The sequence below is a fragment of the Mytilus galloprovincialis genome, chromosome 2, assembly GCF_965363235.1.
Source record: "Mytilus galloprovincialis chromosome 2, xbMytGall1.hap1.1, whole genome shotgun sequence".
NCBI classification, from domain to species: Eukaryota; Metazoa; Mollusca; class Bivalvia; order Mytilida; family Mytilidae; genus Mytilus; species Mytilus galloprovincialis.
Window position 1 is genome coordinate 61,988,825 of NC_134839.1, and position 20,663 is coordinate 62,009,487.

A 20,663-nucleotide genomic window follows, 5' to 3' on the forward strand; every position below is an offset into this window, starting at 1 on the left:
TAGATTATGTCTTGTTGATAAATCTCCTATAAGTTGTAGTTGTCTTGCAAATATTCTAGAAAATAAAATAATAGAAGATATAGGTTTTTTTCAGAAAATGGGGCGGAATGAAGGAAAATTGAAATTCAGTATTTAAACATAATAAAATTATTTATATATCATGAAATTATAGTTATTTATGTCAGGACAGCTTTCGAAATCAGATAAAATTTTACATTATGTTAAGCCCTTCCTAAGATACCACCGTAAAACTGAACATTTTTTCACACTTCCGTGTTTTAGTCAATCCCAGACAAGGTCAATTTATTCGTCCGACCTTCACCTTATAAATCGAAAGGGAAAGTACAAAAAAAATAAAAGGATAGTCATCACATCACGTATATAATTTGTAGACTAATCCTATTGCTAAGTTATTTTACAACTTAACAGCTTTAACCGAAAAGTGTATTTAACATTGTGTTTGATACTAGTGTTGGTGTAAATACAGTTATTATAGATAACCTGAGTTCAGTAAGTTGATACCTCCAGTTGCGTCAGTTCCAAGAAATTTCTCCAAAAGAGGACAGTAAACAAAAAAAAAGCATGGCTTTGGATAGACATTTACGCATAGATTCTCAGGAAGGGTAAGTTTATCCTTTATATTTGAAAGAATTGGGACTTTTACCTTTCAGTTTGAGGATCCCGAGAAGGGATACATGATGCGGGGGGGTCCCATTGGGGGGTTCTGATCCCGATCCCGCTTTCTATTTTATCAGATTCCCGTATTCTGCTTACTCCATGTACCTAGGTGAGTCACAGTTTTTGGTAATTTCATGTGTCCTGCTAGACTTCATTTCCCGTTTTCACAGCACAATAACTTGACTTTCACCTGTCTCGCTTACAAAAAAATCAGAATACATTCTATCAATAATAATGAAATATGGACAATGGGAAGAAAATGGTGTTCATGTGTTGTATAAACATGGACACTATTTTCTGAGTTGGTCTTTTCACCACCAAAGACAACCCCACACCACCGAACACCACCGAACACCCTAAAAGACCATAAACCCTATAGAAAAACAATAATGTTCCACAATTAAACAATAAAATCATTTAAATTACATAACTTTTAATCATATTCTCATGTTTTTTTCACATTTTTATGTTCAGGTATTTCACATCCAATCTTTTATAGTAATATTCTTTACAAAGCACAAATATGTCAGTATTCACTTCAAAAGCTTACAAAACCTTTAAACAGACTTATTAAGAAGGAATATAGTTACGATACTGTTGTCAGGTCATTAAAGGTTGCATATTTTGGCTTTAATATTGATTCACTTTTAGGGTCTTTGCATCAGAACTAAACACATTTATTTAAAAAACAGTTGTTGGCATGACACAGGTTATGTTCTTCTCATATATTTTATGATAGTATGATACTAAACCCCTAACGGGAGGGATTGTGCCTGATATTCATATGATGAGAAATAATCTTTCAATCAGTTTAATTGAGGTCTGGAGCTGGCATGTCAGTTAACTGCTAGTAGTCTGTTGTTATTTATGTATTACTGTCATTTTATTTATTTTCTTTTGTTACATCTTCTGACATCGGACTCGGACTTCTCTTGGACTGAATTTTAATGTGCGTATTGTTATGTGTTTACTTTTCTACATTGGCTAGAGGTATAGGGGAGGGTTGAGATCTCATAAACATGTTTAACCCCACCACAATTTTGGGCCTGTCACAAGTCAGGAGCCTCTGGCCTTTGTAAGTCTTGTATGATTTTTAATTTTAGTTTCTTGTGTATAATTTCGGAGTTTAGTATGACGTCCATTATCACTGTACTAGTATACATATTTTTTAAGGGGCCAGCTGAAGGACGACTACGGGTGCAGGAGTTTCTCGCTACATTGAAGACCCATTGGTGGCCTTCGGCTGTTGTCTTCTCTATGGTCAGGTTTTTGTCACTTTGACTCATTCCCCATTTCGTTTCTCAATTTTATATAAGTGTTGTTAAAATTGAGAATCAAAATTGAAAAAAATGTGCTTCCGGATTTACATTTAAAAAAAGAAGATGAAGTATGATTGCTAATGAGACAACTCTCCACAAGAGACAAAATGACACAAAAATTAACAACTATAGGTCACTGTACCGTCTCAATAATGAGCAACGCCCATACTGCAAAGTCAGCTATAAAAGGCCATGAAATGACAATGTAAAACAATTCAAACGAGAAAACTAACGGCCTTATTTATGTACAAAAAAAAAAAAGAGCTGCCTGTATTTCATTAGATATTATCTTATGATCTTTACTTTTCAATTATTAAAAATAAATTGTTCAAATAAGATACATTTGATTTAATGCGAAATTATCACAATAATTATAATTAAAAATACCGTATTATATATAGCAGGTTATTTTCGCTGGGTGCAAATTTTTGCTTACTTTCTTACCAAACTTTGGGTGTGGATATTTCTTATCTGCTTATCTGCCCATACAAATTGATGAGGTTAGATTGGAAACTTACAAAATGTACACAAGTATAAATTTGTATGGCTGTTTGATTCACTGAAGAATATATTGCTAAATGTCGTATACAGTAAATGGTGCAGGAAAGTTTTAGTAATGTTCATTTTTCGTCAATGTATTAAGAATTTAAAATTTAATCACTAGGGGAATACATGTATTTAATCTACATCTTTGTACTTCCAGGATATCCTTTGTCAGAAATATACACCTTGATTCCATGGAAGAAGATGTCTTGTATCACTTGGCGCTAAGCAACAAATCACATGACCTTAAAGAAATATTTGGTGATGTGAAGGTATTATTTTATTAATTTTATAAAAGATATATTAATTTCTTATCACAACTTTAAACTGAATACACATTTTAAAATGTCAGACCAGTTGATAAATATCGCATAATGTTTTCAGAATTTTTAATTATTATTTTTCATGAACTAGTACAGAATAGCCCAAGAGTTATGTAAAGTTATGTAAAAGGTATTTATCACTTATTCTTTTGTACAGATAAATAGCAATGCATATAGTCATTGTTATGCAAGTTTTGACACTATTCCAACACATGCTTAGACGATAAGCCTCAGGTATCATTATTAAATGGTATAATATTTTTTTGATTAAATTCCTATCCATAACAGTGCCTATATATCTATGTAAAACGTACCCTTGTAGTTCTGTAATCAATGCAATAGGTGTCCTTTAGGTGTAGCCCATGTTGGTGCTAAGAGCGCCCCCACTGAGCAAAAAATAGCTCTGGCCTTTTTATATGACCGCAAAAATGGTCGTATATTGGTATCATGTGGTCGTTGCCAGTACCACCCAAAGACTAATGATTTCCGGATAAAACTTTAGTATAAGAAAATAGAAATCAATAAAATTGTAACACAAGGTTTATAATCACTGAAGGAAGGTTGGGATAAATTTTGGGGGTTTTGGTCCAAACAGTTTAGGAATTAGGGGCCAAAAAAGGGCACAAATAAGCACTTTTCTAGGTTTTGCACAATATCTTTAATATAAGTAATAGAAATCTATGAAATTTAAACACAAGGTTTATGACTGCAAAAGGAAGGTTGGGATTGATTTTTGGAGTTTTGGTCCCAACAGTTAAGGAATAGGGGCCAAAAGGGTCCAGAATTAAACTTTGTTTACTTTGATCAAAAATTAAATTATTGAGGTTCTTTGATATGCTGAATCTAACAGTGTAATTAGATTCTTTTTTTTTTGGTCCCGTTTTAACATTGGGCTACATTAAGGTCCAAAGAGTCCAAAATTAAACTTAGTTTGATTTTAACAAAAATTGAATTTTTGGAGTTCTTTGATATGCTGAATCTAAACATGTACTCAAGATTTTTTATTATGGGCCCAGTTTTCAAGTTGGTCAAAATTAAACTTTTTTTGATTTTAACAAAAACTGAATAAATGGGGTTCTTTGATATGCTGAATCTAACCATGTATTTAGAGTTTTGATATTTGGGCCCCTTTATCAAATTGGTCCACATTGAGTTCTAAAGGGTCCAGAATTGAACTTTATTTGATTTCATCAAAAATTTAATTCTTGGGGTTCTTTGATATGTTGAATCTAACCATGTATTTAGATTTTAGATATTGCCATCATATTTGACCATAATAGGTAAATGTTTAATTTAAATTTTTTAAGTTCTTCGACCACATTCATTCTGTGTCAGAAACCTATTCTGTGTCAACTATTTAATCACAACCCAAATTCAGAGCTGTATCAAGCTTGAATGTTGTGTCCATACTTGCCCTCACTGTGCAGCTAGATTTAGAACTGTGTGGTCGTATCAGGCTGCGCTCAGTGAAGCATCTTATTAAAATCTGCAGGAAACACTATAATGGGATATCAAGATTAGATAGTTGATTCTTATGAAAGGAAATAAAAGAAAGGGTAAATGATTTTGCTCATTAACATGATTAATGTTAATTTTGTGGACAGTTTTGTCCTGTAATATCCTATATATGTGCCTATTCAGAGAATTATACACCCCTCTAAACCAAGAAAAAAAAATAAGATGATTTGAAAAACAAAATGCTTAACAAAAATAATGTAAACTAACAACATTCTTTCCTTAAGATCATAATTATGATTCAAGTAACAGTTTCCTGAATGACAATAAAAGTACAAATGTACTTACAATTTTGTACAACAAAACACACATTTAATAAAGCATAAATTAAATGAATTTTATGTATTTGTAAATTAAAACATTAAACATACGTAACCATTTGATTGATTATTATAGATACACCCAATCTTTATGATAAGAATGTTCTTACTAATAACCTGATTTATAACCATGATAACAAAAAGATGAACTTGAAATGGATGGTTTGAAATAAACACATGTGACGTCCATTTTCACTAAACTTGTACACAATTTTATTTAGGGGCCAGCTGAAGACCACCTCAGGGTGGGGGATTTTCTCGCTGCGTTGAAAACCCATTGGTGGTCTTCGACAGCTGTTGTCTGCTCTTTGGTTGGGTTGTTGTCTCTTTGACATATTCCCCATTTCCATTCTTAATTTTACAAAATAAATAGGGGGACAAATTTCTGAATTCACAGCAAATATATGGAGAGTTGGGAAGGGACAGATTTAACTGCAGCATTGGTCAACAAATGAGGCTTGATGGGTCTTTTCTTGCTAGGGAAGTAGCACTCCCAACATTGATGGCTGAATATACAATATTATCTTACCTCCTATACATTTCTAGGAATGTGATTGGTTAAAAGCATTCGCGTGAAGACCGTGTATATTTGATATTAGGTTAGTAGGGAGGCAGGGCTTATTTCATACACGGTTAGTAGTGGAGTTACATCACTTTATATTCCATATTAGGTAGTAGGGAGGCCGGGCTTATTTCATACACGGTTAGTAGTGGTGTTACGTCCCTTTATAAAAACAAAATGGAACTGAGAAAAAATCTTAAAGGTTTCAACAGACGAAGAAATTGATGATGAAGATTGAAATAAATTCATTAAACACATTTAAACCTAACAAGTTGTTATCATTGGCTATTGTTCTTGTAGGATCAATGGAAGTAGTTTCTTAGTGCTAACAGTATTGAAGACTGGCTTGCTCATGATTTTGATAGTTCACAAGTCTAAATTTTACACGTTAAGATAGTCGGTAAGATAAATTCGTTACATAGTGTGCTAGTGATGTAATACGGTATATATGGGGTCAGTAAATTCCATATGGGGATTGGAGCTTCCCTCTCACCCCATATGGAATTTACTGACCCCATATATACCGTATTAGGTCACTAGCACACTATGTAACTAATAGTATTGAAAGTGTACACTAAGAACTCCAGTTTTTGGAACATTTATTGTACAACAAAAAGATAGCCATATGGTGTGGATATGTTGTTGGCTCTATTCATGTAGATGTCCATAATGTGTTAGATTTTTTCTTTTTAGTCATCAATTCTTCTTCAATCTTTGCTTTTGATTAATTTATTTGTTGAAACCAAAATCCTATGGAACTGGATGTAAATCTTAAGCTCTTTACACAAGGCACACACATCTTATGTATGTAATGATTCTTTTTATTTTTAGTTTGTTTGTTTTGGTGGATCGCCATCCCGGATGGAGAAGTTTGCACATTACATGGTAGATCAGCTGAAGTTTAAGTTAACACCAGGGCAGACACTATATAACATCTCTAAAGGATCAGATAGATATGTTTTATATAAAATGGGACCAATCATTTCAGTTAGTGTAAGTATAAGAGAAGAAGAAAAAGGCAAAAGGTTTCCAATGTTGATAATAGATACATTTTTGTATATCATTATGAAAATAATCAGATGTTGTGTGATTGCCAATTAATTGACTATCCACAAAATGACATAGATGTTAACAAATATAGGTCACTGATTCAACAGGAAGCAAAATTCATATTATATAGTAAGCTATTAAAGGCCTAGACATTAATACATAATGAAAATAATTTGAACCGGGAATACAACTTGATTTAAAATTATACAAACAATGAATAAAAAGCAAATGTGACACGGTATGCAAAGACAACCACTGAATTAAAGGCATCTGACTTGGAATAGGCACATACAAAATGTCATTTAATTGAGTTAAATATGTTTTTTGAGCTCTCTTCACTCCCCTAACCATGGACATTGATTGATATAACACCACAGCATAAGAACAAACTGAAAAAAATCAGTTGAAAATATAAGATGCATATAAACAATAATTGTGCATTTTTAGAAAAGGATTTTTTTTAATAACATTCAACTTCTCTACCTTTTAAAGTCAGAGATTGCATTTATTCAATCAAAACCTTACTGGCCTGGCTTGATAGCTGATAATTTCTAAACTTTGTCACATTTAAGATGAATAAAATATAATGCTCTATAAAAATTAAAAGAAATTGTACATCCATCCATAAACATGTTAAGAAATTTGTCAACGAACTACATACTCTTGATATTCAAGTCGCAAATAATATGAGGTATAAAACCTTGCTTGTCAAAAATAGATAGAATTATGATTAGTGTATGAATGTAGTATCTGTTCTAAAAATAACAATGTTGTCATTATTTACATAAAATTTAAAACTGGAGTTATCTACTTTTGTCCATAGTTGTAGTTGAACCTCCAACACTTTATACACTGCAATGGTTTAGTTCCCAAATCAAAACTAGTGCTATCTTTACCCTTCAGTGCTACATGCTTTTTAATTTTATATTATGACTAAATTTAGATTGAATGTTTTATTGCAAAAACTTTATGTTGACTGTTTTTGTTTACAGCATGGTATGGGAATTCCATCTTTGTCTATTTTGATTCATGAAATTCTGAAACTGCTTCAGCATGCTGGATGCGATCCTTCAGAGGTAGTTTTCTTCAGACTAGGAACCAGTGGTGGACTAGGTATGTATCAATATAGAATCTACTGGACTACAAGCTCTTAGCTAGGGACAGTAACAGATTAAATGTGACATGGCAAAACATGTTTGTGAGTGCTCAAAATTCACCCTAAGAGGTTGACTCATAAAAATAACACAGGAACATTCTACTATTAAAGGGACATAATTAGTACCTTTAGAAAACAACACATTGATAATCTTTTTTGCTGAAGAATCACAGATGTTGTCAGGGAGAATATTAATAGCTTTCTAATCATGATCTAATCACAGTTTCAGTGCATATTTCTTACATAACTATATTTGTCAGTACTGAAGGGGTGGATACATTTGCAAATGGCGTTGTCAGTTTATTTTCAATCTATGAGTTTGAATGTGCCTCTGACATCTTTCGTCCCTCTTTTGCAATGATATTTATATGAGTACAATATTGAAAATGTATATATTAAACATTTGTTGATATGATGATATGTATATCTATTGTAGGCTTAGATGCTGGAACAGTGGTTATATCTGAAGCAGCAGTTGATGGAATTCTTAGATCATACATGGAAATTGTAAGTAAAGAAGTATACATTATGATACTGTTTGCATTTTCGTTTAGAAATGGGATGGTATTTTTTAAGAATATATTTAAACTTAATTAAGATGTTTATGAATTCCTTTAAGAGGTTCTGGTACATTGCTACATAAATGTTATGTTTTATAATTTAATGTAAAAGAAGTATGAACGGTTGAGTCAAACAAAATTGGTAATTGCTTTTTAAATATTTTTTTATTTGTACTTGAAGTTTACAGTCTTAATCAATAGCCATATCAAATTGATATTGAAGTGTCATTAAAAGTTTTTATGCATAATAAAACTTCATGATACAAATAGATTAGGCCACACCAATTTAATTTCTTGTTCTACGGATTTTTGGACTCCAAAAAATGGGGCAATTTAATAAAAAAATATTTAATTTGAAAATTTTTGAGGCGAAGCTAGAAAAGTAAAGGCGAGCGTTTATAAATTTTTTTTGTAAACATAAAATAGTAGGTTTTGACAATATTAAAACTTGATTTATTACTTGTACTTTGACATTTCTTTAATTAATGAAGTATTTTTTCCCTGTTCAAGAAATAATTGAATAATTAAATCTTGTCTATACATACATGTATGTCAGTATGTGTGACTGCGGCGGAGGACATTTGAGCGCATTGATAGGAAATTAAGCGAAAAAAATAGGACGTTTGAGCGCCAAAGTAGAACCCATTTAAGCTCCAGAATTTTAACCCATTTTAGCAAAAATTTAAATTGTCAAAGCCCATTTTAGCGAAATACGTTTAACCCTTTTTAGTAAATAAATAATATATAATAAATTAAAAAAATGTTTAATAGACTCAAGACAGCACAATATAAAACAATATAAAACATGTCCATTACAATACAGCACTAATAGACTCATTGAACATTCGAACATTTGAACTTTAGAAACATTCTTGACTTTCCAAATACATAATAAAATTATTTAATCAACCACTGACTTCATAACAAAGACAGCACAACATAAAACAATATAAAACTTTTCAATTAAAATACAGCACTAAAAAGTCTAAAAGGTTAAATCAAATGTTAAAAGTCTGTTCTAGCCTGGAATTTATAACCTAGAGAAAGTAGGTAATGGACACTCGATATACCCCTGTACAATACTGTTCATAGAATTGCATAAGGAACTGCTCTTTCTCTTGTCTCAATTGTGGTGCAAATTCCTGTATACTTCGTATCTTTATATAAATGTTGTTGTTTGTAATTTTATAATAGTATCAAGGAAAACATGAATTGCTGGGTGATAACTATAAAATTTTCTCTAAAATGGGCTTTCGAAAATACAGGTGAGCGGATTAATCCGGCGCTTAAATGAGCTCTAATATCGGCACTCAAATGTCCCCTAGTAGTGTTATTTTTTTCGCTCAAATGTCCTGCCCGTGTGACTGACAATGAGACAATTCTCCCTTCAAGTCATAATCAGGATGGGAACAACACCTTAATGATATAAATATCCTTTTTATGAGGGGTCAATAAAAGTTATAATATATTTTTTTGTAAAACACTTTTTAGTACAAAAGGGCTCATATTTTCCCAAAGAACTATATATCTATCTAGTATTAAATGGTCAAAACATGTCCAAGAATTTTGTAATATTCCTGGACTTTAACCATGTTAACACATTTATTTTAACAGTTTAATATTATTCAAAGTAAGTGGACCCCTCTTTTAGAAAAGTTGTTTAAAATATGATGTTTTTCTCCTCTTTTTGAGTAAAAAAATCTAAATTTTCAAAGGTTTTGTATAGGAGCACTATACAAATCCTTGGAATTTCTATTTTTTTTTTCTACAACAGTAAAATGACCCCTTGTCTGAAGGAGGGTTGTTCCCAACCTTATAATAACAAACACTCGTCAAAGTACGGCCTTTTATACAGGGCTTTGATCCAGACAAAACAGAAAGCTATAAGGGACCCCAAAATTATTAGTGTTCACAATTTGAACAGAAAAACCAACGCTCTAATTTCTACCAAACGGGAAAATACCAATGAACCACATCATGCACATCAACAAACGATAACTGCTGAACGACAGACCCCTGAATCAATTTGAACAGGTGCATACACATGCAGCGGCTATGAATAGTTTTGTTTCGCCAGCATACAATATAATTGCAGTTGAAGGCAAATCCTTCAGAAGTTCTTTGTACTTTATTCTAACAACGGCAACAACGAACATTTTTTGACAGGGAATTTAAGTAAGGGGGAAAGAAATCAATGTTTTGTTCTGTACAGGTATTTCAGCTGTTATATATTTATATCGGAGCACTCCCACTTCGGATAAATTGGTTTTATGCTGAAACAAATATTCTCACAGATATTTACACAGTGTGTTGGGGTGCTTATAGGTTTAAAATCGTTATATACAGGTTAGACTGTGATTTTAAAAACAAATGTTGATATCTTTGTATAATATTTACAAAAAAACAGTGCGGGAAATGGACATGATTACATTTCTGGATGCGGGAAGCGGGAATATAAAATTTTTTTTTTTTAAATGTTTTGAAAAAAATAGGTGCGGGCGGGTCCGTCGAACAAGGTATTAAATTGGTGTGGCCTTATACCACTGATTCGAGTGTGATAAGATATTAAAAGTGGATAAATATCATATTACACTAGATTTGGTGGTGGAATCAGTTTCTCTAATGATTTTTAAAGAGGATGCAGGCAACCTTATTTCTTCTTTTCAAATGATCTGCTAAAAGATGTGTTCTTTCTACCTGATGTCACCAGGCATGATTGCTTTCTTCGTGCTGTCACAATAGGAAATTCAGAGGAAAGCATGAAAATTTGATGTCATAATCAAATTTTGATCAATGAAGAACTGAGATCAGAAGAACCACATCTTGATTAAATAAAAATAATTAACATGTCAGGAAAAATTGTATAAGAATTAGAGAAATTGTAGTTACAGCCTTGTCAAACCATTATGCAGATAAAATCATATCCAATTAAGAGTTTTAAAATCTGAAATTAAAAGTAGCATTTTTATTCTGTTTACAGCCAACATTAGGACTTATTATACAACATCCTGCCAAATTAGATGAAGCACTAAACAAAGAACTTCTGCAAATTTCTGAAGAAATTGGATGCAAGTCTGAGTTAGGAAAGACTATGTGTACATATGATTTTTATGAAGGTAATTGCAGGATAAGAAAATAATATGTGTTTGCAACTGTCAACCAGTTTGTTGATTAACCATCAGAAGTACTTAATATCAAATACCTTCAATTTTAACACGAAACGCACGTCTGGCGTATTAAATTATAATCCTGGTACCTTTGATAACTGTTTACACCACTGGGTCGATGCCACTGCTGGTGGACGTTTCGTCCCTGAGGGTATCACCAGCCCAGTAGTCAGCACTTCGGTGTTGACATGAATATCAATTATATGGTCATTTTATTAAATTTCCTGTTGACAAAAATTTAAATTTCTCGTAAAACTAAGGATTTTCTCATTCCAGGAATAGATTACCTTAGCCGTTTTTGGCATAACTTTTTGGAATTTTGGGTCCTAAATGCTCTTCAACTTTGTACTTGTTTGGCTTTTTAGATCTGAGCATCACTGATGAGTCTTATGAATAAGAAACGTGCGTCGTCTGGTGTATTAAATTATAATCCTGGTACCTTTGATAACTGTTAATCTAGTTTATTTACCTTAACTTTTTTTCCTGACTGTGATTTTTTCTTGACTGAAAACATCAGAACCGTGGCATATGTGAGATTTTTTGTCTGACATAATTTAAAGTTGACTCTACAATACCTTCAGTCTTATTAGACAATTCCTGCAGGAAATATTGAACTAAAACCAATTATGTTACAATTTTTACTCAATGACAAATTTTAAATGCAACTTCTCTATGATCAATTGCCAGAAAGTCTACTGAAGTCTACTGTTCAGAAGCTCTTTTCACCAAAAAACTTACCAGTAAAAATACTCACAAGTCAAGAACAATTCAGTATAACTTAATATCAATTTTAATCATAAGATTTTTTGGTTAATAGAGTCGCAGACATTTATATCCCTCAGGTGCACAGTAGCTAGAGGCATTTAAATACAGTGTAACACTCTTGTTATTTTTGAAGGTCAAGCAAGGTTAGATGGAGCATTCTGTGATTATACAGAAGAAGATAAACTAGCTTTCCTAAAAAGAGCACATGAGAGAGGGGTCAGAAATATAGAAATGGAATCCTTATGCTTTGCTGCCATGACACATCGAGCTGGTGTCAAAAGTAAGTCATTCTCCTCAAAGCTTATGTCTTTTATTTTGAAGTTGCATGTAGCAAAAACATATTAATGAAGTTGCTGTTAGAATATTTGATATTACCTAAAATAAGTTGTAAAATTAATTATATATGTGTTATACTGATCTGTGACAAAAACATATATGTTTATCGCACCGCGGGTAAAATATCACATTGTGATTGGTTTAACACCGTCACGTGGTGATCCCCTATGAGACTAGGGGGTTAGTAAATTTCATAGGGGGTTCTTGACGCGTTAATAGTGACGTCATCTATTAATGTTGTTGTGTTTCATTGTTTAATTTTCAACATAACGCAGCAGAAAAAGTCCAGCGTGCGATAAATTCGTTATACGGTTAACTACTGACCCTCTATGGATACGTAGGGGGTCAGTAGCGAACCATATAACTTATAATATGGTCAACACAGGTGCTTAAGAGCAAACAATACAGTGGCAGGGCCAGGTAAAATCTTCCAATATGAATATGTGTTTTTTGTGACATTAACTATTAGCAGGCAAAATTTTACATTTCAAGAGTGCAAAATAGAAATATCAAAAATGATTAAGTATCAAAATTACAAGAAAAAGTCAATCTCTTCTGTTTCGTATGTCCTTAAAAGATACTGTTTATTTGTTAATCCATGTAAGATTATTCATATAGTCTCATTGGTAAATGTGTGTTATTTTTCACAGGTGCTGTATTATGTGTGACTTTGTTAAATCGTCTCAACGGTGACCAGATAAACACTCCACATGATGTAATGGAGGAATGGCAAGCTAGACCTCAAAGAATAGTAGCTGCTTACATTAAAAAGAAACTTGGAATGGAATATAAAAGTTAATAGTTTTTTAAAGAATATAGGATGATAACAGGGAAAAGTTTGACCAGCAAATAGCAATGCTTCTTATAGCATAATATGCTTACTTTAATTATAATTAAAAAATTATATTTGCAATACAGTCAATCTAATACTAGTTATGACTGAAAATGACATTTGTTCCACTTAGCAGCAAAAATTGTTATTTAATTTTAAATATTTCATATTTTATATTTGAATATAATGTTTAGTAAAAACTAAGGTACTCCTGTTTATGACAGAGTGCTCAAAATCTTTTTTTCCCCATAATTGAAAGAAATCTGTAGGTCCTTACTATTGTATCTTTTAAACAGTACCAAAAATGGGTCTGTCCTTTGGAAAAGTTTAGACCACCACTTTTGAGAACTCTATTATTATGATTCATATCAAATCCACCAAAAAAATGCTTAACATATGCTTAAGATGTACATGCTAATCTATGATTAAAGGGGAGTCACCATTATGATATAAGATTTCACATTAAATTTATCATACAAGTTAGTCTCTTTATCAAAGTGTTATGGTTAACACCTGGAAATCAACGATTTATCATATTAAAGAATTTAACTAGAATGGAACTTATATATCTGTTAATCACTCACTTATCAATCTAATGAAAAGATGCATTCTGAGAGTACCTTAGATTTTAACTATGATAGCTATTTTATGCATTTTTATAGCATAGAGCTTATATTTTCAAAGCTTTCTGTTATTATAGAGTTAGTCTTAAAGTCTAAGATTTCAGTTTGAAAAAAAAAAAACTATTGTTCTAAGCGATAAAGGTGCTTTGCTGATTTTTAATTAACCTGATTTTAAAATTTACCTAAAAGATGTAAAAAAAAAAATGATTATCAGAATGAGAAATATTAATGAAAAAGATTTGTGTTATGTTCTAATTTATCTTAGATGTTGATTTATTGTTTTTTTAGATTTTATTTTGCCATAATATTGTTTTATCAATTTGCTTCTATATGCTTAATTTATTAATCACCCAGACAAATTATATTTATTTTTCATCTACCCCAGGTAAATATGTTCATTGTTATTTATTTTGCAAGTCATGCATTCCTTCTTTTATTTATTTGACATATCAATATATATCATTTGCTTGCTTTAGGAAAGGGAAAAGGTTGATATCACAAAGAGAGTACTTTGTTTTTGTCATCTGTTACTCTTTCAGTTATTCTTCAAACCATAGGCAGATTAGGATTATTTTTTCTCAGATTTTTCATAAATGAAACTTACTTATTTTTTCAATGATTACTATAAGGCGTATCTAGTTTGTATCAATGGTAAATCCAGTAGTTTTTTGTTGACATTATTCAAACTTCGCATTTATACCCAAATGGAGAATTTTTCAAAGAAGTAGGAAAAATATTACACTTTAGAATTTTCCAATCTTTATGGGGCTGAAGGCTATTCATTGAAATAGCATCGTTTGATACAGTTAAATAAGATTCTAGTTGTATTATTTATAAATGCCTTTTTTTTATTTTAGTTACAAGAATTATTTTATTTTGGGAAGTTAATCATAACACCATATAACAAGGAAATTCATATCTTTGATTTTAATGCCTTCAAATTTACCAAAAAACTGTTTTGTATTGATAGGGAATTCTTTTAATTTATGATTATTAATTACCAGTTTTTAGCATACTATTTTTTGAGTGAATGTTTGAATATAGAAATCTTTAAATTTGAAATCCTTGTTTATTCCCTTGTCTTGGCTTTTAGGATAAGAAATAAGAATTTTTAAGCTCTAGTCAGAAAAAATGTCATATTTAAACCTTGACAGTTACCTTGTTGGCTTTACGCTAAATGTCTCACCAAGAATGTCAATCTAGTAGCAGAGTATTTATTATTTTCACATTAAAGTTTTTTTCATTTGAATATACATGTTATATTTGTTGTTGGACATTAAGCAGCCGTTTGTTTAGCAATGAAACAATCAGTTACAACATTGCACAACTCTGATAGCTGTTGATTCTCCCTTACATTTTTTATTTGATTGTAACATATATTTTTGTAATTGGATCTGCTCTGCATCTCCAGTAAAACTGCAATTGCAACTCTTCAAACAATGTACTGTTATTCCATCATTAAAACTTAAAATATACCATAGACCCTTTTTGGGACTTACAGAAATCAGTAAGTCAGACCAAATGTGTAATACAGGCATCAGACCACCAATTTGAAATCCCTATCTATTCCATAGCACTATTTTGTGTCAGAGTAGGGCTACTTTTACATAGGGGCATAAACAGTTGTTCGGGTTTGTGATTTTGAAACAAGGACAAAACATATCTCTGTGATAACAATTTATTACAATTTTTCTTTATATAACATATAATAAAGAGGTGTGATGTTTTACTTTACATGAATTCTTGATTGTTAATTTGTCTCTTTGTGCTGTTTTACATTAGTTCTATTTTTATCACCTTAAGGAATGTTTAAATGAATGTGGAGTGTTTTGTTGTTGTTAATTTTCTGGGTTAATATATGATTACTATATATTAAGACTGATGAAGATGTTACTTAATACTATTTTATTTTCAGTGAATCTCTATCTTTCAAAATGTAATGCGTGGTACATGTGTTTTGTATACTCTCTTTAGCTCACCTGGCCCAAAGGGCGAGTGAGCTTTTCTCATCACTTGGCAGGGGCGGATGCAGGAATTTTCGAAAGGGGGGGTGCTAACCCAGGGCAAAGGGGGGGTGCAAGGGGTGCAAAACATATGTCCCGATACAAATGCATTGATCGGCAAAAATAAAGGGGGGGTGCGCACCCCCGGAACCCCCCCCTGGATCCGCCACTGCTTGGAATCTGTCGTCTGCCGTTGTTAACTTTTACAAAAATCTCCTCCTCTGAAACTAATGGGCCGAATTTCACCAAACTTGGCCACAATCATCATTGAAGTATCTTGTTTAAAAATGTGTCCAGTGACCCAGCCAACCAACCAAGATGGCCGCCATGGCTAAAAATAGAACAAAGGGGTAAAATGTAGATTTTGGCTTATAACTCTGAAACCAAAGCATTTAGAGCAAATCTGATAATGTGTTAAATTGTTTATCAAGTCAATATCTATCTGCCCTGAAATTATCAGACAAATTGGACAACTGGTTGTTGGGTTGCTGCCCCCCAATGGGTCATTTTTTGTTATTATCTTGAATACTATTATAGATAGAGATAAACTGTAAACAGCAATAATGTTCAGCAAAGTAAGATCTACAAATAAGTTAACATGACCAAAATGGTATGTTGACCTTTTAAGGAGTTATTGCCCTTTATAGTCAATTTTTAACAATTTTCATTAATTTGGTAAATTTTTGTAAATTTTTACAAAATAATTTCCTCTGTTACTAATGGGCAAAGTTATAGATAGAGATAATTGTAAGTAGCAAGAAAATTCAGTAAAGTAAGAACTTCAAGCACATCACCATCACCAAAACACAATTTTGTCATGAATCCATCTGTGTCCATTGTTTTAATATGCACATAGACCAAGGTGAGTGACACAGCCTCTAGTTACTTTGTTTGATTATTATTTCTTGTATCCATTAGTGGAGAGTGTGTAATTGAAAAATACAATAACACCTACACATAACAGTAAATCTGCAACAAGTAAAAGAATATACCTTTAACATGCAGATTGATATTTATTAACATATTTTAAAGATATAAATTAATCACATTTAGATATTTGTTTCTACTTAAAATTCTTACTTAGATATAGAAAGATGTGGTATGAGTGCCAATGAGACAACTCTCCATCCAAGTAACAATTTATAAAAGTAAACCATTATACAGCCTTCAACAAGGAGCCTTGGCTCTCACCGAACAGCAAGCTATAAAGGACCCCAAAAATAACTGATGTAAAATCATCCAAATGGGAAAACCAATATATAATTATAAAATTGTCAATGCCAACTTGCCAAGTGAACACTGGAGTACAAAAAGCGTTCTATATTTCTGCTTATATAACATCAGGCTTAACCACCTGCTCTTATTAAATATGTATTTTATATAGATGTTAACATTTTTATATTAATTCCAATTGTTATACTTGTTAATTGATTATTAATTTATTCATTATATTCTCTGTGATTTACTTTAATAAGGATTAAAAAATCCATGTAGCCAATATTTACATGCAAGACCAAAGATTTATACATTCTGACCAGAATATAAAGTACAATTTCTCCCTACCTCATTTTTTGTTATGATGTCAATTAAACACTGAAAAGTTTAATGAAATTATAACAAATGTTTAAAACGAATCAAATTTTACATATGTTTAAATTATTTCAATACACAATTGACAAATATATCATATTTTCTTAAGTCAGAATCAGTGATTACGTAATAAGATGCTAAAACATTTATAGCATAATTTTCTTGTAACTTTAATGTGTTCAAAAATTGAAATTATTACAATTTAAAATGTTTGTACTTTTTACACTTTTTATGTATTTTTGTAACTTGTTTGTTGCACTATGTGTCCCTGTTTGCATGTAGGCTAAATAAATATTTTAAAACATCTGCTTCATACATTTTTACTTGTCCTGCCTAAAGGACCATCAAACTATGACAAAATTTATCTAGAGTTGTGATATGATGGAGTAAAAAATCTAAAATGACAATTCTGTCTGGGGAAAATGCTAAAGGGAGATCAGTAACAATCTATAGTAAACACATAATTATTAGAATTATTTTTGGAAAAATTTATGGAACAAACGGTTAATTGCTGATATGAACAATTTGTATAAGTTTTGTAAGAAATGCTTGTCAAATAATAATGTTTACAAACATGTGACCCAATCTTAATGGTAAATGATCATCCAAAAATAAAATTCCTACACCATTTCGAATATTATTATGTAGACTACATGAAGGGAAAGTATTAAACATTCTATCATCTCCAATAAGCTTCATCAAGTTTGAAGCTTGAATACAAAACATGATTAGTTGAGACAGAGACATATAATAATGGTATTATATGTCTCTGGTTAAGAGTATCATAAACAATTGTGAAAAGGACTTGATTAGGACAGTTAAAATGGAGTATGGTGAACTTTTCCTGAAATAGTTGAATCCTTTGGTTTAGCATACTGACATGAATCATTATTAGTCATAGAGGAACATTTAGTAGTTGGTGTTTTAGCAATTGGATTCTTCTTTTGATGCTGATTTTTGATACAATAAGCTCAATGCAGCAATGTGCAGTCAATTTTTGCAATTTGAAAATGTCAATTTTGGAATAACAAAATTTAGTTTGCAAGTTTTTAATTCGTCTTGAGATGTTTGTTTTCAAGCCACTCCAAACATCACTTTTAATTGGCCCTTTTAAAATTCAATGTAGTAAAATAAAGTCTTAATGGAAGTTAAAAATGCAAATTAAAGTAACACGTTTTCCCCAATTCAAAAACTTTTAAAAAGATAGTTTGAATGATTGCAGATCAAGTTTTCTCTTTATTGATCCAATACAGAGTATTACATTAGAAAACACCTATATGAATTGTCTCCCTTTAGCAATTGATTTGAATGATTTTAGATCAAGTTTTTATACTGCCGCAAAAATTTTTTTTGCGTCGTATAATGGTATCATGTTGTCTGCGTCGTCCGAAGACGCATTTTGTTTCCGGACAATAACTTTTGTTTTAGGTAATGAATCTCTATAATTTTTTACCAGAAGGTTCAATACGACTAAAGGAATGTTGGGATTAATTTTGAGGGTTATGGTCCCAATAGTTTAGGAATATGGGGCCAAAAAGGGGGCCGAAAATAAGCATTTTTGTAGTTTTCAAACAATAACTTGTGTTTAAGTGTATGAATCTCTTTGAAATTATACCACAAGTTTCCATATCATGAAGGGATGGTTAGTATTGACTTTCGGGGTTATAGCTCAACATTTTTTTAGAATTGGGGGCAAAAGGACCAAAAAAGGGGAAAAACTATGTTTTTCTGGTCAATGGACAATTAAGACAATTTAAAAGCAGTGTAAGAGAGGTAATTCAAAAACATTCAACATACAATTTTGGGTATGTTCTGATTTTCCTCCCTTACACTTGTAAATTATGTCCATGCTTGCCCCAAATGTTCAGGCTTTGACCTCTGCGGTCGTATAAATCTGCGCCCTGCGGAGCACCTGATTTCCTTTATGATCCAATACAGAGTATTTTTTTTTAGTAAAACCCCTATGTGAATTATCTCCCTTTAGCTAGGGAACCCCATAGATGAAATATATTTTGAATTTTTCTGACTCAGAACTATGCCATATTATTTTCAGTTTAACCAGATCAGTGTATACATTTCCAAATTCCTCCTGCCCAAAAATCAGATGGTTATCCCCTTACCAAGACTTAATTCTGCCACCAAAACACATATAACAGTTCATCAAAATGTAACAGGATGTTTTGGCATTGCTTATTTTGGACTTCAACTTGGCTTCATACATGTCCAAAAATAGGTCTCAGGTATTGTTTGCTAGCTGAGCTTTTTGAGTGCATAAAGCATAATTGGTGATGTTTAGATTGTTTTTACAATAGCCAACAGATTTAAGATAATAGTCAACCAAAATAACTGCTGCCTAAAAGTGAATGTTAACAGCACAATATTAACTGCTAAGCACTACACAAATGCAGATAGTCAAGCCAGCCAATGATTCAGTTCCAATCCTTGCATAAAATGTTAAGAATTAAAACATAATTAAACACCTGCCTTCAAAGCACTGCACAGAATGAAGACTGAACAATGTACAAATATCAAGGAAAAATGTAGGGGTGAACTTAGATGCTCTGAAAGGTTGAGCAAGTTCTGCTCCACTTGTGGCAACCATGAAATTATGAGAAGAACAAATCTGGTGATAAGTTGCATTTGAGGAAATTACAGTCTTGAACTTGGAAAGGGGGGCAGGATTGTGGCTAAACAAAACATAGAAGTGGCACATACCTGTATATTATATTGTAACTATCAGCAAATTATATCACAAAAACTCATTTGAATAAATGACTCATTTTTTTCATGAAGAATTTCTTAATGAATTAGGATTGCTTCCTTGTATGATCAAATTTGTATACCAAGAAAATGTAGCTGCAATTTTTTGTAAAAGTTTTTCAAAATCGTGTCATTGAGATTAGTTCTGAACAAACCCTTCCATTCATTTCCTAGGTATAAGTAGATATATAGTTGTGAATCTCTTGTATTATATATACAGCATATAATGTGACAGATATCATAACAGACAAATGAAAACAACATTAATAATTTAAAAAAAAAATTATAGTTACTTTTGAAAATATGTTTTTTCTTCATTATCATATAGCATAGCTGGGACTATTATACTATGATCAACTACAGTCCAGAGTATAGACTGTCCCTGCTTTCCCTTCTGCAATATACAGGGAAGTAGTGCCCTCTACTGTCAGGCGTCAAATAGTGATTTCCAGATACTGTAAGCATCAAATTGGTTAAAATTTTACCATAATAATACAATGTATCAATAGGTTATTATATCATAAGTATCTGAAACTAATCAAATGTCAGTATTTATTTTTG

The 20,663-nt window shown here is 31.7% G+C and overlaps 1 protein-coding gene across 1 annotated transcript; it reads left to right on the forward strand.

The window, feature by feature from the left end:
* Positions 1-346: 346 nt before the first annotated feature.
* Positions 347-17,648, forward strand: LOC143064052 (uridine phosphorylase 2-like). Its single transcript, XM_076236561.1, has 8 exons — positions 347-623; positions 2,701-2,812; positions 6,092-6,253; positions 7,303-7,423; positions 7,903-7,973; positions 11,007-11,142; positions 12,092-12,238; positions 12,945-17,648. The coding sequence occupies exons 1-8, from the start codon at positions 583-585 to the stop codon at positions 13,091-13,093; spliced, it is 939 nt and encodes a 312-aa protein (XP_076092676.1). The 5' UTR covers positions 347-582; the 3' UTR covers positions 13,094-17,648.
* The last annotated feature ends 3,015 nt before the right edge of the window (positions 17,649-20,663 follow it).